The sequence below is a fragment of the Felis catus genome, chromosome E1, assembly GCF_018350175.1.
Source record: "Felis catus isolate Fca126 chromosome E1, F.catus_Fca126_mat1.0, whole genome shotgun sequence".
Lineage (NCBI taxonomy): Eukaryota > Metazoa > Chordata > Mammalia > Carnivora > Felidae > Felis > Felis catus.
In genome coordinates, this window is record NC_058381.1 from 1,398,653 (window position 1) to 1,424,801 (window position 26,149).

At 54.8% G+C, this 26,149-nt stretch overlaps 2 protein-coding genes and 1 long non-coding RNA gene across 8 annotated transcripts in view; 2 read left to right on the forward strand and 1 right to left on the reverse strand.

Moving 5' to 3' along the window:
- Positions 1-10,573, forward strand: DERL2 (derlin 2). 4 transcript variants are annotated; one of them, XM_019817036.3, is made up of 7 exons: positions 4-260; positions 1,094-1,156; positions 3,096-3,169; positions 4,217-4,310; positions 5,762-5,957; positions 6,195-6,285; positions 10,073-10,573. In XM_019817036.3, exons 1-7 carry the CDS (start codon positions 168-170, stop codon positions 10,176-10,178), a joined length of 717 nt encoding a protein of 238 aa, XP_019672595.1. In that variant the 5' UTR covers positions 4-167; the 3' UTR covers positions 10,179-10,573. The 4 variants fall into 4 exon arrangements, with proteins under 4 accessions (XP_044900029.1, XP_019672595.1, XP_044900028.1 ...); XM_003996142.5 differs by having other exon boundaries at positions 7-260; positions 1,091-1,156; XM_045044094.1 differs by lacking the exons at positions 3,096-3,169; positions 4,217-4,310 and having other exon boundaries at positions 1-260; positions 5,801-5,957.
- LOC123381830 lies at positions 10,442-16,164 on the reverse strand. Its single transcript, XR_006589283.1, has 2 exons — positions 15,267-16,164; positions 10,442-11,302 (listed from the first exon to the last, which is right to left on the reverse strand). It is a non-coding gene; the product is annotated as an uncharacterized LOC123381830 (long non-coding RNA).
- The window catches only part of DHX33 (DEAH-box helicase 33), a 15,817-nt gene continuing 5,815 nt past the window's right edge, over positions 16,148-26,149 (forward strand). Inside the window, exons 1-11 of one of the 3 annotated variants that reach the window (XM_023244564.2) lie at positions 16,148-16,479; positions 18,543-18,703; positions 19,340-19,567; positions 19,707-19,877; positions 21,920-22,105; positions 22,683-22,794; positions 23,771-23,930; positions 24,029-24,117; positions 24,998-25,125; positions 25,520-25,723; positions 25,800-25,943. In XM_023244564.2, the coding sequence (XP_023100332.1) occupies positions 16,215-16,479; positions 18,543-18,703; positions 19,340-19,567; positions 19,707-19,877; positions 21,920-22,105; positions 22,683-22,794; positions 23,771-23,930; positions 24,029-24,117; positions 24,998-25,125; positions 25,520-25,723; positions 25,800-25,937 (1,842 nt within the window). In that variant the 5' untranslated portion in view covers positions 16,148-16,214 and the 3' untranslated portion in view covers positions 25,938-25,943. The remainder of the gene's footprint in view (positions 16,480-18,542; positions 18,704-19,339; positions 19,568-19,706; positions 19,878-21,919; positions 22,106-22,682; positions 22,795-23,770; positions 23,931-24,028; positions 24,118-24,997; positions 25,126-25,519; positions 25,724-25,799; positions 25,944-26,149) is intronic. The other 2 variants (XM_023244563.2, XM_023244562.2) reach the window with 2 other exon arrangements.

The following is a 26,149-nucleotide window of genomic DNA, read 5'->3' on the forward strand; positions in this document are numbered from 1 at the left end:
GCGGAGACGCAACTCGCGGTTGGCCGGTGCGCTTTCCTCAGCGCTCTGGCGATTGGTGGCGGGCCGGGCGCGCGGCGCTGATTGGGCGGCAGACCTCTCCGGCCCCGCCCCGCCGCCGGGGCCGACTGGCGGAAGGGGAAGTGGGGGGGCAGGCGGCGGTGGGGAAGATGGCGTACCAGAGCCTCCGGCTGGAGTACCTGCAGATCCCACCGGTCAGCCGCGCCTACACCACCGCCTGCGTCCTCACCACCGCCGCTGTGGTGAGCAGCTGCAGCGCCCGCTTCTCGCTGTCCGCGCTGGATGCGAGCGGGGCCTCGGGAGACTGGGGTCTAGGCCTCGGGAAAGCCCAGAGGGGCTGGTCTCGGGGGTGGGTGGAAGGCATACGGGGCTCACTCTGGGGTTCAGGATGACCCCGGGGGCGCCTGTCCAGTGACCCGAGGAGGGAGTGCTGCTCCACGAGGGGTTGAGGATCAGGGCTGCTGGTCAGTTCCTGAGACAGGAAGGCCGGACCTGTAGCAGGTCGGGGCTACGGGAGCCGCCCACCCTGGAAAACGAGTCTCAGAGCTCAGGCGATGGGCGGGTGCTTCCGTGGTGGCTGGTGGCGAGAGGGTCCGCTCGGTGAAGAAACTTAGACGTGGAAGACAGAAAAGTGGAAGTTGTCGAGAGGGGAAAGTCTTGAAATAACGGGAGTCCGGACCTAGGGGTTGTCGGTATGCACCCGGCCCCCACAGCGGCGGGGTCTTCAGTCTCGGTTCTTCTGAGTGCTGCGCACAGCGGTTTCCGGTGGTGGCCAGGTGTTCTAACGTGCCCCGTGTCTGAGATGTCACTACCTGCCACCTTTGCCTTCATGTCAGCCTCGACTACTGCAACATGAAACCAAGTTGTATCCTTGCGTTAGGTGTGAGGGATGCAAAGAATTGTGCCACTGCAGCGGAATTTTTTACCAGCCTCTTCCTCCCTCGTTAAGAAAGCCTTAACGGACGGAGCCAAAGCACCTGGGAGTTGGAAATCCTGGGCCTCCTCCTCTTCTGTTGTAGATGTTTTGTTTCTTGATCAATTTGCCTTAAGAAGCTCTTTCTTTCTCTTTCAGCAGTTGGAATTGATCACACCTTTTCAGTTGTACTTCAATCCTGAATTAATCTTTAAACACTTTCAAGTAAGTCGTGCATCACAACCACAGTTAACGTTTCAGTGTTTTAAACTTGCTTTTTGTGCTTTTAAGTAGCAAATCTTTCCATATGCTATCTGAAAAGAATTCAGCGGCAATATTCGATTTTAAGTCTTATTGTCTGTGGGGGGGTTAATAAAGCAGTGATTCTACACCCCGACTGGGCTTCAGAATCACCTACAGAACTTGGAAGAGATGTTCAGGCACCTCATCATGTACCAAAATTGGAATCTGCAAGGGCAGGAATGAAGAATCTGTATTTTTAATTTTTTTATTTGTAATGTTTATTTATTTTTGAGAGAGATAGAGACCGAGTGCAAGCGGGGGAGGGGCAGAGAGAGAGGGAGACACAGAATCGGAAGCAGGCTCCAGGCTGCGAGCTGTCAGCACAGAGCCCAACACGGGGCTCAGACCCACGAACTGTGAGATCATGACCTGAGCCAAAGTCGGGGACACTTTACCGACTGAGCCATCCAGGCGCCCCGAAGAATCTGTATTTTATTTGTAAAGTTCCCTGAATGGTTTTGATTTGATGCGTCCAGTTCCTGTATTTAGAAATTACCAGCTCAGAGTTAATATTGTAGTGTGAGAGTAGACTGGTGGTCTCTTCCCAGGGAGAGTCTCACAGGATGCCCTGTTTTGTCCACTCGCCACCTCAGGGTCATCACTGTGGTCCATTTCGGAAGCCCACCTCTCTTAGTAAATTGATCCGTCTTCCAGGGATCAGATGATATTCACAAAAATATCTGTGAACCCTCAGGTGTTTAGTGTATAGGTCTCTGTGAATATTTCCACCTCTTGCTTTGTACTTGTGCTTCCTTATATGCTTGTCTCCCGGCTGAGTTGGGGACTCTGAGATCCTGGATGCAGTTCGCGTGCAGAACTGAATTATTTCAACTAAGAATTTAATGATGCGCAAAGCAGGCCCGCGGACTCCCGTCCCTGCCTTCATCATTCACTGATCCTTCACTGCTCACCTGGCCTTTGCTGGGTGCTGTGGCTCCATCCAGGCATGCTTCCTGTTCATTTGCTCGGCTTGGTTTTGCCTGGGGTTAAACTCTTGACGACACCGTTATCTGCATTTGGGGTCGGGGGTTCCAGGTCCGACTTCAGAGTCTCCCTGGTCCAGCTCCCCTGGGCAAGCCATTTGAAAGCCCTCGAGTCTCCGTGTCCCCGTGTGTGACATGGGGATGGTCGTACCAGCTGTTGCCGCACGTGAGATCATAGACCGTGTTAAAACATTTTAAAATGTGAAGCGCTCTCCCGTTGTGAGTAGCCGTCTTTATTGTGGGTGTGGATGGGTAGGAAAAAGTAAAGCGTGGCCACCATGAAAGCTAGTGTCCTTGTTTCTGCCGATTAGACTCCAATTATTAGAGCATTAGGTTTTTACTTGTAGGGAGTCGGCCGTTTACTCAAACTGGAACTGGAGTTTTTGCTTTAGAATTACTCTTTCCTCTGGACGGTTCTCACTAATACAGAAACGTTTCTCGGCAATTTATTTTAGATCTCTGGAGTCTCTCTCCGGCCTCTTGAGGCTATTGGTCAGACCCAACACATATGAAAGCACTCTTCTCTATTCTGCAGATTAACGTAGTCTTTCAGTCCAACTTTTTCCATAATTTGCCTGACCATATGGTATGGGCTTTTTTTTTCTTTTTTTTTTCATAAGACAATGACAGTCTCAAGTTTTCTGTCCTGTTGTCCCTACAGATTTCAGGGGCAAGTGATATCTTCCAGGAATTCAGCTAGAAGCACAAAAATCCTGTGTCAGATCGCGTGTGCCCCACTCTTTGGCTCAGACGGTGGCATCACTTATTCGTGGCCTTTCAACCATTGCAATCCTAGGATCTCTCTTTTGTCTTAATATGGAAACGTTTCCTGGTATATTTTACTTAATCTTTTCTCTTGATTTTTTTTCTCTTAACAGATATGGAGGCTAATCACCAATTTCTTATTTTTTGGTCCGGTTGGATTCAATTTTTTATTTAACATGATTTTTCTGTATCCTTTATTAAGTGGGGGTTAGCATGAAAACTTCAGGTTTACTTAGGGAAAACAAGTTAAAGCTATTAATGTTGTTATTTTTGTTACCACCTTAGCTGTAACTTCTGGGTCCTGGATCAGGGGTACACAGAGTAGCTGGTCAGAAAGTCATGTTTTGAGGGTGTCTGTCGGTCCCTGTTCCGAGGGGAGGTATTTAACCATAAGTGATTCCCCTTCTGCCCATCGGTCACTTACAGATCAGATCGAGGGGGAGGAGAGGTGGTGTAGGCGAGGCACCCAGATGCACTGGTAACTGCCAGGGTTTGCTACAGGTTCGGGAGGAAGGGCTAACATGAGGTGTCCCTGGGCGTTGGTCGCCAGCCCTGCTGGCTGAAAAGACCGTGCCCTGCGTCTGCCCGGCCTGCCACGATCTGGTTGTTGAAAGAGAGGACAAGGCCTTCTGTGCTCAGATGGTAACTGGGGCCCCTGAGCAGGGCCTCCCTTCTCCGTGGGGCCCTCTGGGTCGAGAGGGGAGTTAGAGCTCATCTCACCTGTAGGAGACAGAGGGCCTTGTAGGGGTGACGGGGTCCCTGCCCCAGGGTGGGATCTATCGTTCTAAGTGGCTGATAATTAACTTTTCCATCATAACGTCTCTTCTTGGATTAAGGTACAGAAATGCTGCATCTGCCTGGCCTGAGAAAGTAGATTATCACACAGGCCTTCTCGCCGGGCACTTCTTCCATCAGGTGGTGAAAACGCAAGGCTTGTGCCCATCGTGGCACAGCCACGCGCGGGAAGGACGGGACTGATTGGAACAGGGGGTTTGTGCAGCGTCGGGCCTCGCTCCCCAGTCGCAAGCAGCGTGTGTAAAATGTGGGGCCGGCCTTGGCCCGCCTGAGAGGCCTGGTGGAGAGGGAAACACGCTGCCCCTCGTGAACATCCCTACAGAAGCGAAGCCGTGGCTGGGTACAGATAGCACGGAGCCCACGTGGACTGAAGGGATACGCTGAATTTTACTTTCTTCACGTCTGTGCACTTAACATTTTCTTAACTTGGAACCCTAAGATACCGTTACTGTCGAATGCTAGAAGAAGGCTCTTTCCGAGGCCGAACGGCAGATTTTGTATTTATGTTCCTTTTTGGTGGATTCTTAATGACTGTATCCTTCAACAAGTAGAGCAAATACAGGAAAACATTGAAGGACACCCTCTGTCTTCCTCAAGCTCTCCACCTGTCCTAACAACTCACTAGATAAGCTGAACCAACAGATAAAGGTGGACCTCCAGACTTTAGCCTCAGGGTCCCACTATCTGTTTTACAGTGTGCTTTCTGTGGCCGCTCTCTGAGCCTACAGGTTGGACAGGATGCTTTTCTCCCGTGAGCCAGTCGGGGGAACTTTTAACCCAGGTGGGTTACTATTAAGTGCGTTAGCTGTATTCTTGTCGACGTGTATATATTTAAGCTAAGTTGCCAAGACATTTATTTGGATAGTACCCAAACTGATAAATTATTATTATTTTTTAATGTTTATTTCTAATTTAAAAAATTTAAGCGTTTATTTATTTTTGAAGGAGAGAGACAGAGTGTGAGGCGGGGAGGGGCAGAGAGAGGGAGGAAGACAGAATGCAAAGCAGGCTCCGGGCTCCAAGCTGTCAACACAGAGCCCGATGCGGGGCTCGAACTCACAGGCCACGAGATCATGACCTGAGTCGAAGTCAGACGCTTAACCGACTAAGCCACCCAGGCGCCCCTAATGTTTGTTTATTGTTTGTATTTATTTATTTTTTTGAGTTTTTTAACGTTTATTTATTCTTGAGAGACAGAGACAGAGCATGAGCGGGGAAGGGGCAGAGAGAGGGGGAGACACAGAGTCCGAAGCAGGCTCCAGGCTCTGAGCTGTCACCACAGAGCCCAATGCGGGGCTTGAACCCACAAACGAGAAGATCATGACCCGAGCCGAAGTCTGACGCCTAACCGACTGAGCCACCCAGGCGCCCCTAACGTTTGTTTATTTTTGAGACAGAGCGCGAGCAGGGGAGGGGCATAGAGAGGAGGGGACAGAGAATCTGAAGCAGGCTCTCTGCTGACAGCAGAGAGCCCCATGTGGAGCTCAAACTCATGAACCGTGAGATCGTGACCTGGGCTGAAGTCAGATGCTCAACCGACTGAGCCCCCCAGGCATTGCGATAAATTATTATTTTAAAAAAACCCAAAAAACCATTGTCACGGGTATAACAGAACGCCATCCTGTCTGACAAGGTGGTTTTGGCCCCAGTTGGCTCTACTCACCTCATAAAGGTGCTGATGGCGAGTGAAATTTCATGTAATTGTTGACCAAGGAACTAATATATTTTCCAAACAGCGGAGAACTTCATGGACACAGAGTAGTAACTGGAAGCAGCTACCCTGGAGGAGTTTTGGCCCGCGCAGATTTTTGCCTGGTCGCTCTGGGTAATTGTTTTTAGGCTTTTTTTTCCTCCCCCCTCGAAAGGCCCAAGTACCATTGGAGCTCCGTGACGCAGACCCGTTAGGGCACAGCTCTTTGTCCTGGTGCTCAGCCTTCCCTGTCACGCTTCTGACGCTGACCTTTTCCTTGACGCCGTGTGCTAGCTCTTTGGGCTGTTCGTGAGTCTGGTTTTCCTGGGCCAGGCCTTCACCATAATGCTCGTGTACGTGTGGAGCCGAAGGAACCCGTACGTCCGCATGAACTTCTTCGGCCTTCTCAACTTCCAGGCCCCCTTCCTGCCGTGGGTGCTCATGGGCTTCTCGCTGTTGTTGGGGAACTCTGTCATCGTGGACCTCCTGGGTGAGTCTCGCCACTACTGTTACTTTACGTGTGCCCTCCGTAGCCACCCTTTCTCGCGTCTGCGGTCCGGCCCTCGCTCGTACGGGACCGTGTTATGGTCATGCGCTCCAAGACCTCCCCCCCCCCCCCCCCAGCAATGTTTAGCTTTTTAGCGTTTATTAATTGTACCGACGTTTCCTAAATGCGTGAGGTCTGTCGGGGGTCCTCCCCTCATTCTTCCTTTCTCGGGGATTCTAGGCATTGCGGTTGGACACATCTACTTTTTCTTGGAAGACGTATTTCCCAATCAGCCTGGTGGAATCAGAATTCTGAAAACACCATCTATCTTGTGAGTATTCGCCACTGGGTTGCGTGTTGCTCGCGGAGAAACCGGGACGGGGTCCACGATCTGTGTTCTTGGGGGGCTCCCGGAGGTCCTAAGGACAGTAAGTATTTGCAGATTGAGCCCCTGGCTGTGGCTGAAGAGCGTGTCGATCGGGCCAGAGGTGGTGCCCGAGGTGGGCAGGAGCGAGGTCAGCAGGCTCGGGACGGCCCGAGGGTGGCGTGCCGACGGCCACCCGCGCCTCCTGTGCCAAGGGGGGCCCGCTGGTGTCCGGGACAGCTGCTGTCTGGGCTTACGGAGGGGAGGTGGCAAAGTGGGCAAAACTGGCCACAAGGAAGTTTCTAGGGGTGATATTTCTGGCCTTCCAGAAAGTAAGATGAGTAGAGAGAGAAGGAGCAAGCCGGACTGCAACCCCGGTGCAGGCTGTTCCGCCGGCCAGCTGTGTGACATTAGCACAGTCCCCCGTTGGGGGTGCCCGGCCGGCTCAGTTGGGGGAGTGTGCGACTGCTGATATCGGGGTGGTGAGTTTGAGCCCTATGTGGGGTGTAGAGACGACTTTAAAGAAATCTCAAAAACAAAAGTCCTCCTGTGTTTTGCACTTTCCTCTCCTGAGAATAGAGCTTTGATTTGTAAGACCTTTTTCTACTCCAGAAAGTTGTGTCCTTGACACATATGGCATTTAAAAGGGGCCACCTGAGGGGCGCCTGGGGGGCTCAGTTGGTTAAGCGACCGACTTCGGCTCAGGTCATGATCTTGCAGTTTGTGAGTTGGAGCCCCGCGTCAGGCTCTGTGCTGACATTCAGGGCCTGGAGCTGCTTCGGATTCTGTGTCTCCCCCTCTCTCTACCCCTCACCTGCTCACGCTCTGTGTCTCTCTGTCTCTCAGTAATAAATAAACGTTAAAAAAAATTTTTTTTTTTAATAAAATAAAAGGGTCCACCTGATGAGTAAAATGTGAATTTTTAATCAGATGTTGGGGGCGCCTGGGTGGCTCAGTCAGTTAAGCATTTGACTTGGGCTCAGGTCATGATCTCGGTTTGTGGGTTCAAGCCCTGCTTCGAGTGAGCCCAACTTCTGTCTCCCTCCCTCTGCCCCTCACTCACTTGCACCTTCTCTCTCTCAAAAAACCCATATATATATATATATATATGTGTGTGTGTGTGTGTATGTATAAGATGTTGGTTGTAGAATAGTTAAGCAAAACAAAGAGTCAAGGCCTATGTAGTCCTACCACTCAGCCATAACCCTGGCTGTCATTGTTGACGTTGTGATACATATTCTTCAGTCTTTAACGGTCTGTACTTTTTAAAAATGCTGTTTCGTAACCTTTTCAGTGTAATAAGTCGTCCTCATTTTCCCATCACGAACGTCCTACAAAACTAACAACCGCGTGATAGCGTGTGGTCCACAGGCGGTATGGTTTCCTTTGCGTCCCTGTGGATAGACGGCGACGTCAGTGGTTGCTTTTCCCTCCCGCGCTTGGTGTGGCTCGCATCCGTGGTCGTTTTCCAAGGATGCGTTCCCATCTGTTTGTCGTTGAGTCGCCATCCAGAACGGATCCAAGTCCGCGTGTCCGTCGGCAAAGCTTCCGTTTCCCCACAGCCTCGTCGAACGTGGGAGTATCGTGTTTGCCTTTTCTTACGTGGACAGCTGCAAGGTGGCCTTGTTTTTATGATGTTCTTAAACGTTTACTTATTAGAGGGAGAGCACGTGTGCACGTGAGCGGGGACGGGGCACAGGGGTCAGCTCTGCGTGCCCCGCGGCTTCAGGAGTGGTGTCAACACGGTTTGTGTGCACTTACTCCTTTGTGTGAGGCCGCTTTCACTCACTCGAACGTGTTTGACATTGATCTCCATCGTTGCACGTATTGGGAATCAGTTCCCTCTTTTGCCGAGGGGTGTTCCGCCCTGTGAACGTACCAGTCTTTTCCGTGGTTCCCTATTCACATGGACGGCGAGGAGCTGTCCTTTGTTTTTTTTTTTTTTCCTTTTTAAGTGTATTTTTGGGAGGGGGAGAGAGGGAGAAGTTCCAAAGCGGGCTCTGCACTGACAGCACAGAGCCCGATGCGGGGCTCAAACCCACGAACCGTGAGATTGTGACCTGAACCGAAGTCAGACGCCCAACCAACCGAGCCACCCAGGCGCCCCGAACCTGACTCCTATTATCATGAATGTATTTACTATTTAGCAAACCCCACACGTAACCAGTCTTGCATCGCTGTGCCCCTCACCTCCCATGTGGACGCCTTGTTCATCCTGCTCTGCCTCGGCCCCCCGTGGTAGGCTGCTGTCTCACGGGGAACGTCCTCTTGACCCAACTCAGGCTTTGCCACCCCGTACCGGCCCCTCCGTGCGTGCACGCCCCGGTTGGAATTTCGACTCCCTGTGCCAGGATGTTCCTGAAATCCCCGTGTCGCCCTGGGCCACCATGGTTCCTCTTCCTTGCATGGACACCTACTTTGTTCTGTCCTGTTAACGTTCAGAAAGTAGAAGTGTCTCGGCTTTTAACATGCTTCCTTTTTATCAGGAAAGCAAACCTTTTCATGTTTACTGGCCATTTGGGTTTCTTGAATGGCCTTTTTAGCCCTATATTTTTCTACTGCTGGGTGTTTGCTTTTATTGTTAATTTGTAAGAATTCTTCTCTTTTTTTGTTAATTTGTAAGAATTAAAGAAGCTCACATTGAAATATAGATGCTTTTTTCTGACCCCAATATAAAACAGAAGTTTCCAGATACATTTCTAATTTTGTCAGCTGTGGGGTAATTGTAATCAGAAATATGAATGTAAATAGTGGATGCTGCTTTAATGGTTAATTCTTTTTTTTTTTAATTTTTTTAATGATTATTTATTTTTGAGAGAGAGAAAGAGAGATACAGAGCGTGAGCAAGGGATGGGCATAGAGAGAGACACAGAATCTGAAGCAGGATCCAGGTTCTGAGTTGTCAGCACAGAGCCCGACGCGGGGCTCGAACCCACAAACCTCGAGATCATGACCTGGGCCACGGGTTCCTTGTATGCGTGGGTGCGTGCACTATTTGTCCCTTGTGACAGGCTTGTTTCACAGAACACCACATCCTCCGGGCTCATCCACATCGTAGCAGGTGTCAGAATTTCCTTTCTTTTTAAGGCTGAATAACATTCCTCTGTGATTTTGTCTGTCTGTCTGTCCATCACTGGATACTGGGTGGTACTTTGGTGGTGGGGAGACATTCATAATAAACTTAGTGAAAATCAGGTTACAAAATAAATAGCGTGACCTAATTTTTGTAAAAGCATATGTATAAAAGTTCTGCAAGAATAATGAGAACATTAACCACGATTCTGGAGATTTAGGATATTTATATACACTTTTTGTTTTCTTTATAATTAGCATTTATTGCGTTTGTAGTAAAAAAAAAAAAAAGAGTCAGGGTGCTTGGGTGGCTCAGTCAGTTAAGCGTCTGACTTTGGCTCAGGTCAGGATCTCAAAGTTCGTGGGTTCGAGCCACACGTCGGGCTCCGTGCTGACAGCTCGGAGCCTGGAGCCTGCTTCAGATTCTGTGTCTCCCTCTCTATCTGCCTCTTCCCTGCTCATGCTCTGTCTCTGTCTCAAAAATAAATAAAACATTTAAGAAATTAAAAAAAAAAAAAAGGGTCCGGAAGTAAAAGTTAACGTAAATGTGAAATAATCGTGAAAACTTCCACAGCGTGAGAAGTGTCTGCTTGGCGGGCGGAGATGTTTGTCCGTTGGCGGAGGCCCCGCGGGACGGGACCTGCCGGGACTCTGGGACTAAATGACCCCTGTTGCCTTTCAGGAAGGCTATTTTCGATACGCCAGATGAGGATCCAAATTACAATCCGCTACCCGAAGAGCGGCCCGGAGGCTTCGCGTGGGGCGAGGGCCAGCGCCTCGGCGGTTAGAGCAGCAGCGCCGATAATGGGACCGGCTGGGAAGGACTCGGTGACACCCGCGGGGGTTGTTTTATCCTTTGTGTTGCAAAAGCGCGGACACTTGACGGCTTGGCAGAGCTCAACTCCAGAAGCACTTTATGAAATGGTACACTAGTGAACCCAGCAGGCCGGGGGCGGTCGGCCAGCGGCTTCTCGCCACGCCGGCCCGGCCCGAAAGCGCGACCCCTCGGAGCCAAACAACTGGAGACACAAAGCCGCCGCCGCCGCCGCTCGCGAGCAGGTGCGGGAGGCCGGAGCCGTGTGGCGTGGGGCTCAGCTTCCCCTCCTCCTCCTCTTTGACAGACGAGGCCGTGGGGTAAATGGAGGTTTCAGAGAGGACAAAATAAAACTGAATTCCGTCTCGCTCTCGCTGAATCTGAGCTTTTGTGTGCGATCCGCTGAATCACGAGGTGCTCGTGCAGGCCCGGGCTCCTCCCGGGCGCCTCCGGGGTCGGCGCGGCGTCCGCCGGGATTCCGTCTCAACGTGGGACGCGTGTGGCGGACGCGCTGTGGCCGGCGTCCGTGGTCCTCGACGTGGCTCCAGCGGGAAGCTCTGGTTCTGTGCAGACAGTTCGTCCTCCGTCTGGGTTTTGCAAAACCGCAAGGGGTCAGATGAGCTGAGAAAAGAGAGGGTGGGGTGGGGGTTCTCGTAGCAGCGGGAATTTGGTGGCAGGAGGGCCGGCTGCCCACGACGTGTGGCGTCGTATTTTCCCCGCTTGAGCCTCTCCACCAAGAAACAGCCGGGCCAGGACCTGTCACGGCCGCCCTTTTGGAAAACAACAGGAAGAGCCCTCTGAGGCCTGGAATGTTGACTGTGGAGGCAGAGGAACAGGTGCCCATCAGGCCGGGGTCCACGGGTCTCCAGCTGGTTAACTCTGTCGTCCTGTTTCAGGAAAAGCTGAGAAGCTGTTCGGAGCCATGTATCTGGCTGACCGTCACAATCAGGTAGAAATCAGACAGGGTCCAGAGGAGCAGGGACTTAATGCCTGTGATGGCATAAAAACTGTCCAGAACATTCATCTCCCTGGGTCCCAGTGGGTTTGGGCTCACACGGTCTAAGCTGTTGAGAGCCCAGAGGAACGAAACGGACACCCCTAGAAAAGAGATCATTGCACATACTTTGAATACGTAGCATGTAGGGGGCGTGTGGGTGGCCCGGTTGGCTTAGCGTCCAGCTTCGGCTCAGGTCCTGGTCTTGCGGTTCATGAGTTCAAGCCCTGCACCGGGCTGTGTGCTGACAGATCAGAATCTGGGCCTGCTGCGGATTCTGTGTTTTCCCCTCTCTCGGCCCCTACCCCACTCACTCTCTGTCTCTCAAAAATAAATAAATGTTTAAAAAATTAAAAAAAAAAAAGAAAGAAAAAATGTAATCGACACCCTAGGTGGGGATTTTCACATGGTGAAGTGTAGATAGTAATATCTCTAAACAGAATAGGAGGAAGTGATGGGATTTAACACACATGTTCTACATGGTGTCCATAACTTTATGGTTGTTGCAATTATATGGAATGTGGGTTAACGGGACTGCTTTTCTCCCTAAGTGATTAAAAAACAAAATCTTGAGGGGCACCTGGGTGGCTCAGGCAGTTAAGTGTCTGACTTTGGCTCAGGTCATGATCTCACAGTTCATGAGTTCAAGCCCCGTGTCGGGCTCTGTGCTGGCAGCTCAGAGCCTGGAGCCTGCTTCAGATTCTGTTTTCTCCCCTCTCTTTGTCCCTCCCCCACTCATGCTCTGTCTCTCTCTCTCTCTCTCTTTCTCTCAAAAATAAATAAACATTAAAAAAATTTTTTTTAATTAAAAAATTTAAAAAAACCAAAATCTTGACATGCTAGTCTTAGAATGTACAATCCTTATGGGATTTTTTTTTTAATTTTTTTTTTCAACGTTTATTTATCTTTGGGACAGAGAGAGACAGAGCATGAACGGGGGAGGGGCAGAGAGAGAGGGAGACACAGAATCGGAAACAGGCTCCAGGCTCCGAGCCATCAGCCCAGAGCCTGACGCGGGGCTCGAACTCACGGACCGCGAGATCGTGACCTGGCTGACGTCGGACGCTTAACCGACTGCGCCACCCAGGCGCCCCGTTATGGGATTCTTAAATTTCGTCATGTCTTTGTTTAAGAAATCTCAAATTTAATTAGGGTCTTAGAAATTCCTTATCTCGGGTCTCAAAATAGACGTCTCTAGTTTTGTTTTCCGTTAGCTAACTTTGAGTTATCCCGTTCCCGGAGCTGTTGTGGTAAAACTGTGATCCTAGGATCTATTCACTGTTCATCTTAGTAGGGAATGTCTGTACGTATCAGTGATGGTAAAACAGGAAACAGATTTTGAGTCTGTGGCCTAACCGCGGTCTGCCGCGGGATTTTCGTTTCCGTGGTGTTATGGGATGAGAATTCCCAGGATGCCGGTCTGTGCACCTCCGACGTGTCCTGGGCACTGGTGACGCCAGTCACCGACATTGTCACCTGACCCCCGCTTGCCTGGGCACAAGGAAAAGTCTCACTTCTCCAGCTTTCCTCTCCGTCTTGATTCTTACAGACCACCCTGCTTTTTGTAATGCATGTCAACCGAAAGTGGGAATCGATATGCAGTGTATGGAATTCTGTGCCCAATTTACCCGACACATATAATTGAAGGGACTCCTGGGTTCTACCAGTGACACTGAAAAGCACTAATAAGTCAGTTTGTTGTCGTAGAAATACAGTAGACATTCATTTAAAACAAATGGATGTGTAAGTTGCACCTGACCAGGAGAAACATTTTCTATGCGTTTTGGGGTGTTTTCTGCACAATGGATTTCTTTCACTTCTCTCTTCCACACATGTTCTTTTCCGTACCTGCCTGGATCCTAATATCTTTCATCCTTTGGTGTGGTCTCTAAGCAGAGAGCACCCAAGTCCCAGATCCTGGCAGCAAAGCCCTCGCTCTGTCTGGAGTCTGTGGAAATTAGGAAATAACTGAGCTGCTGGGTAAGGGGCTCCCTGGAATTGTCGTGTCTCCCTGACAGCCTGCATTTGACAGGTGAGTGCCATCCCTGTCGCCGGTCACGATCCCGCCGGGGATCTCGGTACTATGGGACATCCCCTGAGCTACTGGTGCATTTTATGAGTTTGCATTAAAGTTGTTGAACTTTAATATGCACAAGTTCAGAAACTCATGGTGACTTCTTAACCCCCGTATCAAAAGCACAGTGTCTGTCTCCCTCTGAACCCTGCCCCCATTTCTACCTATTGGGAACCTAAGTCTCTTCAAGGCCTGGTCCTGTTCCCGGCTTCTCAAGAAATCTTGACTCTAAGGCCTACTCCATGGTCTTTCTTTGAACCCCTCGAGTGCGTACAACGTACTCTTACACCGAATTATATATCGTCTCATACCGTTGCAGCTGCTACACGTATATGCATCGTCTCCCTCACGAGAACGTAAGCTCCTTAAGGGCAGGGTCCGTGTCTTAAAGTTTTGTCTCTCCCACGGTGTCTAGCACAGGGCTTGGTGCGTGGGTGCTGAATACGTGCTCTGTTTCTCGATCAGCAAACTATTATCTGGTATTTTTAATTACAGAGGGATCAACATATGTACGTGCAAACTTGGACCAGTGGCCGAGGCTCAGGGTTGTCTCAGTGGGACGGAGAACTGACCATGATTAAGGGCAGCGGTCTGGTGGTCGGGCAAGCCAGCCAACCACACGGACCACCAGCTGGTATGATCGAGACAAGAGCAGCCAGTCCACCGATCATCCCAGACGAGACGATTCACTTCCTGGGAGAAGAGCCCGGACATTCTGAATGGTTATTATCTTGTGATCATCTGCATATGCAAACCACGTAACCACGAGACTTCCTTGGGAGGGACAGCAGATTTCAGACTCCGATGGGGGCGGGAGGTGTGGGTGGTGCCTATGTAGGATTTTCGTTTTCAGCTCTTAGCTGTGACGCTGCAGAATAGCTGGGCCATCAGGCTGGAGCCTATGAATGCTTACCTCCACGTGCGGTTTACTCCGCCTGCCTGCACCATTTTGAAAACCTGAGCCAACACTTAACACGGACAAATGTCACATGAAAATCTCCATTTTGGGCTTTTCCTGAAAAACATAGGGAGATCTGGCAATGCCAGGTCTGCACGGCAGCTTCTAAGACAGGCCATGTGCTCTATCAAGAAGTTATTTCATTCACTTCTATTACCTACTTGGGCTCTTTTTTTTTTCTTTAACGTTTGTTTATTTATTTTGAGAGAGAGAGATACAGAGAGCAGGGGAGGGGCAGACAGAGAGGGAGACACAGAAGCCCAAGCAGGCTCCACACCGTCAGCACAGAGCCTGACGTGGGGCTCGAACTCACGAACCGTGAGATCATGCCCTGAGCCAAAACCAAGAGTCCGATGCTCAGATGCTCAACTGACTGAGCCATCCGGGCGCCCCCGTACCCAGACTCTTGAAATCATTAGGAACATGTCTCCTCCATTAGGTCAGTCTGGGGAAAGCACCCTGGGAAAAAGGACTGATGTCTGTCTGTTACTCAGGGTTCGTAATTTGAGAATTAACATTTAGTTACTGCTACGATGTGAATGTTTGTGCCCTGCCCACCCCCCAATTCTTATGTTGAAATCCTAATCCTCTATGTGATATTAGGAGGTGGGACCCTTGGGAGGTACTTAAGTCATAAGGAAGGGGCCCTCATGATGAGATTAACACCTTACCAACAGCTCCAGAGAGACCCCTAATGGCTCCCACCGGGTGAGGACACATCAACGGACCAGGAAGAGGGCCCTCACCGGAAGGCAACCATAAGGGTGCTTTCCAAGCCTCCAGAACTGTGAGCAGTAATGTTCTGATGTTTACAAGCCCCTCAGTCTGTGCTATTTTCTGTTACAGCAGCCTGAGCAGGTTATTTCCCTTTTATTAATCCCTTTGCACGGATTGCCGTGCAAGTTCATATTCAGGGGCAGGAAGTGAAATTCTGCCGGTTTATTCTAAACAGACACCTGCTATTAATTCAGCATGCACATTTTCACTCACCCTTGATCCCTGCACCATGGGTAGCTGGAGGAAAATGGTCTCTTACCTGGAGGATTTTTCACACGTTTACAGATAGGACGAGTGTCCTGGAGCTGGACTTGAGAAGACGCCTGAGGCCCCTCATGGGGGCGGGTGGAAGACTTATGATGAATTCCCTGGAAATCCCATTCCCTGCCCTCAGCTGCCTGCCTCTTTCTGGTGGCGGGTTAGCATCCCAGAGCTTTGGGGTTAGGACGCAAAGGAGGGGCCGGTTGTATCCCCTTTTCCCCGCCTTTACTGGCGTGTGTGGGATGGGGCCAGGCGGCCCCCAGAGACCTTGAGAGTCCGGCCGGGACAGCCGAGGACCAGCAGGGCAGCAGGCAGATTCAGGGCCTGCATCTCGGACGGGAGAGGACCGGGGCCGCTGGGACAGTCTTCTGAGGATATTCGACCATCATAGAGCATGTGCTTTAACGCCCTCGTCTTCTGTAACGCGAGGTGGGCCACATCTGGGCGACTTTAAGGAATTTCAGGGGCTCGGTTTCTTCCCGGGGCCACCATCCACGTAACACCTGGAGAGGACTAAATCATGCAAATGTTTGCGTTCTGCTCTCAGATTTTACGAAAGTAAGCAGAGCGGGGATTGCTGCGGGCAGAGAAGGGGAAACGCGCGTTCACTGGAAGGACACAGTCTCATCTGGACACCGAAACTGTCCAGAAGATCGTCGTCTTTAATCCGGGGGTGGGGAGAAGTTCGAGCGGAACCTTACGCGCCGCCCCTCGCTGTTGTCGCTCCGGGCCGCTTTCGCGGTCGTACCAACGGGCCCGGTTCTGCCCGCCGTAGCGTGCTCGCCGTCCCAGGCGCCCAGTGCATGCTGGGGGGCGCGGGCCCGCCCGGAAGCCGGTGGCGTCCGTGAGGTCATCAGTGGTCGCCGGCAGCCCCGGCAGGAAGGGGCGGTGCGCGCTGGCCGGCGACTGCCGGGGCCTCGGCCTCCAGTCACGGCGCGCGCCCGACATGCCGGAGGAGGCGGGCTTCCCGCCGGCCAAGAGGTTCCGGCCGGGCTGCGGGCCTCCCGGGGGGCGCGTGGTGATGCTGCTGACCGCGGGCGGCGGCGGCGGCGGCGGAGGCGGCCGGAGGCAGCAGCAGCCGGTCCTGGCCCAGCCCGCGGCCAGCCCCTACCCCGAGGCGGTGGAGCGGCAGCGCCGGAGCCTGCCGATCTTCCAGGCGCGGGGGCAGCTGCTGGCCCAGCTCCGAAACCTGGACAGCGCCGTCCTCATCGGTGAGTGGCCGCGCCTCGTTCTCCGGCGGCCAGAGGTGCCCTGGCGTGTGTCTCCGAGCCAGCCCCGGAGCGGCCCGGGGTGGGGGGGGGAAGCCCCGCTCTGGAGGCGCCCACAGCCAGGGGGGCAGCGACCGAGGTGCCCGGCGGAGAGCCGCTCGGGGGACTTTGGGGCTTGCAAGAGTGTGGGTCCCAGCAGTTGTGGGAGGCGGCCCCGAGGGAGGGCCTTCGGCGCCCAGAGGTGGGGGGGAGCCTGCTGCCTGGGAGCCGCCTGCAGGGGAGACTCAGGAGGCACCGAGAGGATGAGCTTCAGAGGGAGGAAGGAGATCTCAGGGAGCTAGCCAGAGGAACAGATGCCCCAGCGAGGGCGCATAACACAGGGAGCAAACACGCAGATCCCATCGAGCGCTCCTTCAGCAGAGCTGTGGCGGGTGGGAGTTCATTTGTCCCTGGGCTGAGCAGGGGTGAGGGACGAAAGGCAGTGAGAGCAGGCTCCTGTTGGAGAAAGGGAAGGGAGCTGAGGGATTCGAGAGGAAGCGCTCAGTGGAGAGGGAGGCTGAAGATGGAAAGTGGGTACTAAGAGCAGAGACTGGGGGGGGGGCTGCCAAAGCGGGGGCATTTGGACACAAGGGCTAGATGCCCGGCTGGCCTGGAATAGGAGGAAGGGTATCCAGCAGGCTGGGGGCTGGAGAGAGGAGGTGACCATGGGTGTGCCTGGGGAAGAGTGTGTAGGGGAGGGGGACTTGGCTTCTCGTGTGGAACAGGTGCAGGAGCTCTGCTGAGCTTGGGAGCCACGGGGCGTGAGGCAGGCCCTGGGGGATGGATGGGGACAGAGGGAGGCCGCAGAAACAAGAACAGGGATCGACGGCCCCACTGCCAGCTCACAGATGTCTCAGTCTGCACAGATGGGTGATTTTACCTTAGTAATGCTCAGTCGCCTGGTGTAGGAGCAGAAAAGATGGACAGGGAGACGTTGGTCCGCTTTTGGGGTTTTGCCTGGTGGGTTCAGCAGAAGGAGTGCAGCAGAAAAATCAAATTCTTAGTCTGCGAGGATAATTGGATTTTGGGCGCTAAGGTAGAAGACGCGGTGGCCAGGGTGGGAGGGATGCCCAGGTTTCCTGAGTTCTTGGTTCTACTTAGGGACCAAGGAACCCACGCGGACAGGAAATAAGGTGTGCTTGCCGCATGTAGGATGCTCAGCTCCGGGGAAGAGGCAGGTGGGGACCTTCTCTGCCCTCCGGGAGCTTCTGGCATGGAGGATGGAAACTTGTAGACACTTCTGCACAGTGTAAGGTGGTCAGTGCTGGGAGGCAGTGCGGAGGAGGCCGCCGGGGCAGCCCCAGGGAGAGAGCGTGCGGGTCTGACTCATCCTGTGGAGTTTGCAAGGGAGACGTGGCCACGGCAGGTGTTGCCTAATGGTGTGGGCCAGGGGTCTGAAAGAAAGGGCAGTGGCTGCTGTGTAGGAGTGCGTGTGGCTTCCAGTGGTCCATCTCGTTGATGATCTTTCTTTAAACTTTTTCGTTTTTTAATGTTTACTTTTGGGAGAGGGAGACACAGAACTGAAGCAGGCTCCAGGCTCCGAGCTGTGGGCACAGAGCCCAGCGCGGGGCTCGAACTCACAAACTGCAAGGTCATGACCTGAGCCAAAGTCGGATGCTTAACCGACTGAGCCACCCAGGTGCCCCTCGTTTATTCTTTTTTACGTAACAGTTGTAGTTCATTGCAGTTGAACATACATATTGTTTCCCGTTATTTGCCATCATGAGCGAAGCTGAATGAAACCTCTCTGAAACTATACCTTTACACACATCTTTAATTATTTCCTCAGAATCAATTCTTGCAGGTGGAATTGTGGGTCTCGGGTGTGCACATCTTAAAGATGTTTCGAACCTAATTCGGCCTTCCGAGAAGCAGTCCCACCTAACACTCTACCAGCAGCTCACATGAGTACCCGATGTCCTGTGGCTTTCTCAGCTCTATCAACTTCCAGTATTTTATCTTTTTCTCCCAACTTTGGTGGAATTTGTTTCAGTTTGCACGTAAACGAGACTTGTTTCCTCTCTCAGGGGAGACGGGCTCTGGGAAGACGACTCAGCTCCCGCAGTACCTCTACGAGGGGGGCGTTGGCCGCCAGGGCGTCATCGCGGTGACCCAGCCTCGTCGGGTGGCCGCCATCTCTCTTGCGTCTCGAGTCTCGGACGAGAAGAGAACTGAACTCGGGAAGCTGGTACGTCACCTCCTTCTTTAACGACAGCCGCCCGCTCCCCCGCGCTGTGCTTTCCGGACAAGACTCCTGTGCAGGGAGGCCCGCTCTTGCCAAGTCCTTAGGCCTGTCCCCGAGTCTTTCTCCAGCCCCTCACACACCGCAGGGCCAACAGGCTGTCAGTGCCATGCACTTTGCTTCAGAATCTGTTGGCAAGTCGGATAGCTGTTTCCTCGAGCATGTTTCAGGCTTCAGTAACTCCATTAACTGTCTCGTCCGTATATGTGTCTATACGTACATACAGCATATATATGGGTATTGAGAGTGAGCCCCAGAACCGTGTGTAGGTCAGCTCTGTGTGTGCTTGTGCATGCACACACTTGAGAACCTTCCAGTCTTCTCCCAGCTGTACGAAGCGTCACTCAAAATTATCAAGTACCTGGGGAAGTAGCCTCATTTTAGGTTCCTTGTAACGTGTATCCTGATCGCAGCTAAAGGGACCCGTCCTCTGTCTGTCTGTGCCCTGTCCACTGTCTGTCTGTGCCCAAGGGAGCAGGGGAGGGTCGGCATTGGCCTCGTCCCCCGTGAGGACACAAGTGCCTGCTCAGCGCCGGTTACGCAGGTGCTCACCGAGTGACGGTGGGACCATCCCCCACGCAGGTTGGCTATTCCGTGCGCTTTGATGACATCAGCTCCGAGGACACCAGGATCAAGTTCCTGACGGACGGCATGCTTCTGCGAGAAGCGATTTCGGACTCCTTGCTCCGGAAGTACAGCTGTGTCATTTTGGACGAAGCCCACGAACGGACTGTCCACACGGATGTGCTCTTCGGGGTCGTGAAGGCCGCGCAGAAGCGGAGGAAGGAGCTGGGGAGGCTGCCTCTCAAAGTAGGTGTGGTGCGCTCGCCAGAGGGGCCCGCGCTCTGCTTGCCAATGCGGGGAGGCTCCCTGTCACGGGGGGGGGGGGGGGCACAGAAAGGCCGGCCCGGTGTGGCTTCCCCACCGTCCTCTTCCGTCCCGGACGCAGGTGATCGTGATGTCCGCCACGATGGACGTGGATCTGTTCTCGCAGTATTTCGGCGGGGCACCCGTCCTCTACCTGGAGGGTCGGCAGCATCCCATCCAGGTGTTTTACACCAAACAGCCCCAGCAGGACTACCTGCACGCCGCTCTCGTCTCCGTCTTCCAGATCCACCAGGTACGGGCAGGTGCGGGCGGGCCCCGCAGAGGTCTGGCTCCCCCTGCCGCCTGGACGAGAAAAGCTACCGACCGGGACAGCCCACGAGCCGTGCCGTTGAGACGAGGGGCCTGCCCGGCCTCTTGTTCTTTTTTATGGCAATTCTTACTTTCTCTAAAAAGAAGAATAACTCAGCTCTGCCGGCATCACGCCTCAGCCGAGCCAGGAAACATCCTGTCAGAGCAGACTGATCGAAAGTCCCAGTGAGAAGGGCATGACGTGTAGCGGGAGGAAGTCAGTGAGACGCTACGTTCTCTGCCGTTGGCCACGTCGTTGTTAAAAAAGTTGGTATCGACCCAAAAACGGGTTGCCATTTGGAGCTTTTGGCTTTTTTTTTTCCTTTTAGAAAAACCGAATTAGAGAAACGTGTCAAAATCTCTTCTCATCTTATCAAAGACCTACTCAGAAGTTTGAGTGATTAAATCCTCTCGCTTTTTTGTTTATCTTATAAAACTCGTAACTTTCTGAGAAAACCAGAGGCCAATTTTTTAAAACTAATTTTTATTCCAATCTAAGTGGTGAGTGTGTAGTTTAAAGTTTAAAAAGTCAGCAGCTAGCCGTGTAAGGACCGTGAAACCGGCAGCTGATTTTACTGCCGCGTTCCAGATCCCGTCTCTCGGGTTACGTTCTTGGGTCCCCTGACTGCTTCCCCTGGATTCGCGTTAGTATTTGCAGTGTTACCCGCCGATGCCGCTCCTGCCGTGTTTTAAGTTTCCCGCCGCGGTAGGTGAGGATTTAGACACCTCCCTCCCCGCCTCTTGCTCTGTGCATCTGTCTGGACTCTTCCTTCGGCCACACCTCTGGGCCGAACCGCATTCTTGCCTCCCGTGTCTTCCCAGCCTCCTCCCTCGTAGGCGGAGGAGGGCACAGGGGTCGACCGTGCCACCCTCGGTTCCACCTCCCCTGACCCGCCTCTGCCTCGCTGCCGGGTCCTGGGCCTTTCTTCTCCGGGGAGACGGGCCCATCTCCGGTGGCCGCGGACCCTTCAGACCGCTCCCCGGCTGGAGCGCCTCCGTCCAGCACGCCATTCGCTCCCCGTCTCCTTCGTCTTTCAGAACAGGTCGAAGCTTCTGGTCCCTTTTCTCCTCCGCTGCCTTTGTTGCTCTGGGCTTACCGCTTCACTGTCCTTTAGATCAAGGAAGGCGTCCACCTGCCAAAAAGCAAACTTGGTGAGGATGGGTCCTGAGTGGTGGCTGCAGATGTGTTCGGGCTCCATGGTGGCTTTGATGAATCCCACGGATGAGGTTTTGACTGTCTTAGATTTGTCCCGTTGTGTGTACTTGTGAACATCTGTCCTGTTAGTACCGGGCTGTAAAAGCCACGTGCACACACATGTAAACGTACACACGTTTTCGCATACAGACACACACACGCGTGCGTGTATTTAGCACAGTTCAGCGTTTTCAGCTATCTCGTCACGTAAGCATCTTGCTGATTAAGACACCTGAACAGACTTGCAGGAAGGATCGTGTGCAGGAGTATGTCGTTAACGCCTGGACGCTGCTGACCTTGCAGAGGTGACAGCCCATTAGGTCCGGGGTCCCAGGCGCTTGCCCGCGTGCGGCGTCGTTTGGCTGTGCGACCGTGCTTTTGGCGGCATCGTTCAGTGAGGGCTCCTCTTCCAGCGCGACTGCTTCTGGCCGTTCCCACCGCCACGGTTTCCCCAAGGTGGCTTCCGTCTGGTCGGCTCCAGGGAAGGAAGGGAGGCTTCTGCAGGTTTCTTGGCCGGCTTGTGCCCTTCGTGGTACTGTCCTGTCACCTTGCCTTCTGCTGACCTTCCTCCGGTATTGCCTCAGCTGGCTTTTGAACACACTCACCGCCGTCCCGGCTTCGTGCATTACTGGTGGGGCCGCCCTCCCAGGGGAGACCCCCACGTCCAGGCTCATTTACACGTTGTCCACGTTAACAAGATAACCCCGGGAGCTTCATCAGTGACCCCTCTCCTGCTCCCCGGGGCTGTGCTTTCGTCGGCCCCTGGTAACCCCGCGCTTCCCCTTCCGCAGGAGGCCCCCCCTTCTCAGGACATCCTGGTGTTCCTCACCGGCCAGGAGGAGATCGAAGCCACGAGCAAGATCTGCCGAGACATCGCCAGGCACCTCCCGGACGGCTGCCCCTCCCTGCTGGTCCTGCCTCTGTACGCCTCCCTGCCCTACGCCCAGCAGCTCCGCGTCTTCCAGGGAGCCCCGAAGGTGAGGGCGCCGCCGTCCTGGGCCCCAGGCGGGTCCCACGCCGACGTACGAGCAGGGAGACCGTTGTCGGGTGCGGGCGGGGGCAGGGCCGGCACGTGAACGGCAGCACCCCCTAAGTCCAACACGGACCGGCCTCGTTCGCCCACGACATTGGGCACCGGGTGCCATGCCGGGCACTGCGCGCACCCCGCGTGGATCCCACGTATGCCCTGTGTACGCCCTGCATACGCTCCACCCACACCCTGCGTGCGCCCCGCGCACACGGCCTCACCCACTGCAGAACTGACGAGGTAGGTGGCGCTCCCATTCTGCCGTAAACGCGGCAGCCCCCAGAGGCAGGGAGCACACAGGACGTCCCTGCCGGGCCAGGGGTCCAGCCTACCCCCGCCTGGCCCGCTGCGTCTCGTCCCCTCGGGATGAGCTTTTACTCCCCCGTCTGTAGTGGTTACTCGTCAACAATGACGCCGTCGGTTCTTGATTGTGGCTGGACCGTGGAGGTTGATGGTGAGGAGTATGCTCTAAAGCTTGTGAACCCCGTGTGCGCCACACGCCTTTTCTGGTTTCTCCTTCCTTTCAGGGCTGTCGCAAAGTGATCATTTCCACCAACATTGCCGAAACCTCCATAACCATTCCGGGAATAAAATACGTAGTCGACACGGGCATGGTTAAAGCAAAGAAGTATAATCCCGGTGAGAAGCTAGCCCGCGGGCGCCCCTTCCCCGCAGTGAGCCCCCCGGCTTCTCCCAGAGAGCGCCTTGTGCCGAGACTTGCCACCGTCGACGGGGCTGGGGGCACACGGCACAAGGGAGCCTGTGCCCCAGGAAGGGGCCCTGCGGCAGCAGCGAGGGCGAGGCAGGGCAGGACGGGAGCCCAGGTCCTGCCAGGTTGAGAGGAGTGGCCGGGCACGACCTGACCCCACAGCAGGACCTTTGTTGGGAGGGACGTCTGGGCTCCGGCTTCCTAGGAAGGAAGCCTCCCTGGGCCGGGGAGGCACTAGCTGATCCCCAAGCGTGTGCAATGCAAGCCGGCCTGAGGTCCAGGTCCCGTCTGCTCTCGACCTTGCTTCAGTCCACAGAGGATTAGAGGCAACAGAAGCGATCGCTCCCAAAAGCCTGATCGAAACGCGCTGCTAAGCATCCGAGGGCGCAGACCTTCACACACGTGTTCTCAGGGGTGGCGTGTGGAAGGACCCATCCCCCAGGCCTGGCATAGGGCACACCTTAATCAGGACGTTCGTCACGTCTGCTCCTGGGAGTGACACCATCACATCGCCTCCCTCTTAGAGCAGAGCTGGGGCCGGGCGGGGGGGGGGGGGGGGGTGCACTGCACAAAGGACCGGGCGTATCCGGTCCCCAGGCATTGATCGGGAGGGTGACCGGCCACTCTCGTTTCCCGGGCCCCGGGAAAGCCTCAGTCCGTGGCCTCAGCCGGAGCCTGGGGCTGCGGCCCCGGCCCCTGCAGCACACACGCGGCCGTCTGCCATTTCAGCAACACGCCTCGCGCTGCCGACGGCTGAGCAGTCTGGGTTCGCTCTCGAGTGCAGCCGGGACTTTTCCGGACTCTCGCGTGGCAGGGAGGACCCCCGGTGCGGCGTCCTGAGGAGCGCCGCAGGAACGGTGGGTTCGCGCGCTGAACGTGGCTCTGACGCGGCCGTTCTCCCCGCAGACGGCGGCCTGGAGGTGCTGGCCGTGCAGCGCGTGTCAAAGACCCAGGCCTGGCAGCGCACGGGCCGGGCCGGCAGGGAGGACAGTGGCGTCTGTTACCGGCTGTACACGGAGGACGAGTTCGAGAAGTTTGACAAGATGACCGTGCCAGAGATCCAGAGGTGGGCCCCCGGCGCTCCCGCCCTGCCGCCGTCCCGCACCCCCCCGGCCGGGGGAGCCGGCCGGAGCCCGGGGGCCACCTGCGTCTCCCTCCTCGCAGGTGTAACCTGGCCGGCGTGATGCTGCAGCTCCTGGCAATGAAAGTCCCCGACGTGCTCACCTTCGACTTCATGTCCAAGCCCTCTCCAGGTAGGCGGTCGTCCGCGTGGCCCTACGACAAACGCTAGACTCGCCAGGAAGCATCCGGGGGGCTCTCTGTTTCCTTTCGTTTGGTCGCATGGCAGCACCAGCTGTCGGAGGGGCGCCCGCGGATCTCGAGGGTACGGATTCTCCCGGGAGCCGTCCTCGCGGGGGTCCCACACGGTGGGGGGTCCCGGGAGCTGCAGCGGCTCCCAAGGCCGCCCGAAGGGCCGGCGGAAGGGCCAGAAAGGTTCTTTGCTCTGGACTAGAATTTGATGGGTTCCTGGCCTCTGTGGGCGGTCCCCCTGGAGGGAGGGAGCTCACTGGGGTTCTTGCAGACGGTGGCTTTGGCTGCTGGCTCTCTTCAGGAGCCAGTTTCCCTCTCTTCTTTCGTCGCCTTCTTTTTCTTTGGTTTTGTTTGTTTTGTTTTTTAACGTTTACTTGTTTTTGAGAGACAGCACACGCAGGGGAGGGGCAGAGAGAGAGAGAGAGACAGAGTCCAAAGCAGGCTCCAGGCTCTGAGCCGTCAGCCCAGAGCCTGACGCGGGGCTCGAACTCACGAACCGTGAGATCATGACCTGAGCCGCAGTCGGACGCTTAACCCACTGAGCCCCTCAGGTGCTCCTGGGAGTCTCTGCTTCTGGAGAGACCGGTCCCTGTACCACATACGAGTGTACCTGTGGGCGGGATTCGTGCGTGTGACGTAGCTGGGTTTAAAGGTGACACACATCTTACCGAATACAGGCCATTACTTTAGAAGGCAGCGATGTCGTTAGCGGCCTAGCCCTGGGGACAGTGGCGGCTGTGATCGATGCCGCGGCTTGACGTGGCGCCCTCAGAAGTCTTCGTCTTTGCGACGTGTCGCTCCGTCTTCTGTCTCTGTCTGCAGACCACATTCAGGCGGCCGTGGCACAGCTGGAGCTGCTGGGAGCCCTGGAGCGGAAGGACGAGCAGCTCACCCTGACTCCGCTCGGAAGGAAGATGGCAGCTTTCCCTTTAGAGCCCAGGTTCGCCAAAGTGAGTCGCCCCCACCGGCCTCGGTCCCCCTTCGCGACGCTGCACGCCGGCCCTCGCACAGCAGAGGGCTCACCGCGGTGCCCCCGGCTTAATCCGCACACCGTACTCCATGTGTGATGTGGACTCCTGGTCTGTGTGCGATTCAAACCCACATAAGCACGGGCCCCCCCATCAGGAACGTGGGAATCCGCGGGAGGGCAGTCACGGGCTCTACAAAAACGTGCGGTGATGTGAACATAGGTAGGCCTGGTTCGGGCAGCATGTGACCCGCGAGACCTCGGAAGGGAAGTGCGCGAGCGTGTGTGTGTGTGTGTGCGTGCATGCACGCACGCAAAAACCGTGTTCGGATGCCAGGGAGACCGTGCCTCACACCGTGTGTGCCTTCGACGTGCAGGCCATCCTCCTGTCCCCCAAGTTCCACTGCACGGAGGAGATGCTGACCATCGTCTCCCTGCTGTCCGTGGACAGCGTCCTGTGCAACCCTCCCTCCCGGCGGGATGAGGTGCAGGCCGTCCGCAGGAAGTTCGTGTCCAGCGAGGGCGACCACGTCACCTTGCTCAACGTCTACCGGGCCTTCAGAAGCGCCGGCGGGAACAAGGTCAGTCTCGCGTCTCCCCCGAACCCGCCTCCCTCCCGCCTCGGGATCGGAGCACGAGATCCTTCCTCTCTGGCAGGATCTCCCACGGAGCCGCGAGGTCGGAGCCGGGTGCCGATGCGCCTGCGCACGGGGGTCGCCAGGCCTCCGTCCTGCTTCTGCTGAACTGGTGCTCCGAGGGGGCAAGTTCCCCGTGTTTGGTGACCGCGCTTCTTAGCCACAAGTGCGTCTTCCCCGCCTGCCCCTGACTTTCCTCACGGCGGCTTTTGCTCGTAGGCTCGTAGGCTATTTCAGTTCCTCCGACAGGACGGAAGCGCCCTTCTGGATCTTCTCCGAGATCTGAAAGTAGCGCGTCCTGTGAAACGTTTCCTGAGCCGAAGGGGCGTAAAGTGAAGAAGCAGTCGTTAGTTTATGTGGAACTTTCTTGTG

Bases quoted from the DNA above. Each gene is read 5' to 3' on its own strand.
- DERL2 (XM_003996142.5), top strand. From the start codon at position 168: ATGGCGTACCAGAGCCTCCGGCTGGAGTACCTGCAGATCCCACCGGTC. The intron at 4,311-5,761 runs GTATCCTTCAAC...GCCGTGTGCTAG, and splicing joins TTGGTGGATTCTTAATGACT to CTCTTTGGGCTGTTCGTGAG. The intron at 6,286-10,072 runs GTGAGTATTCGC...GTTGCCTTTCAG, and splicing joins CTGAAAACACCATCTATCTT to GAAGGCTATTTTCGATACGC.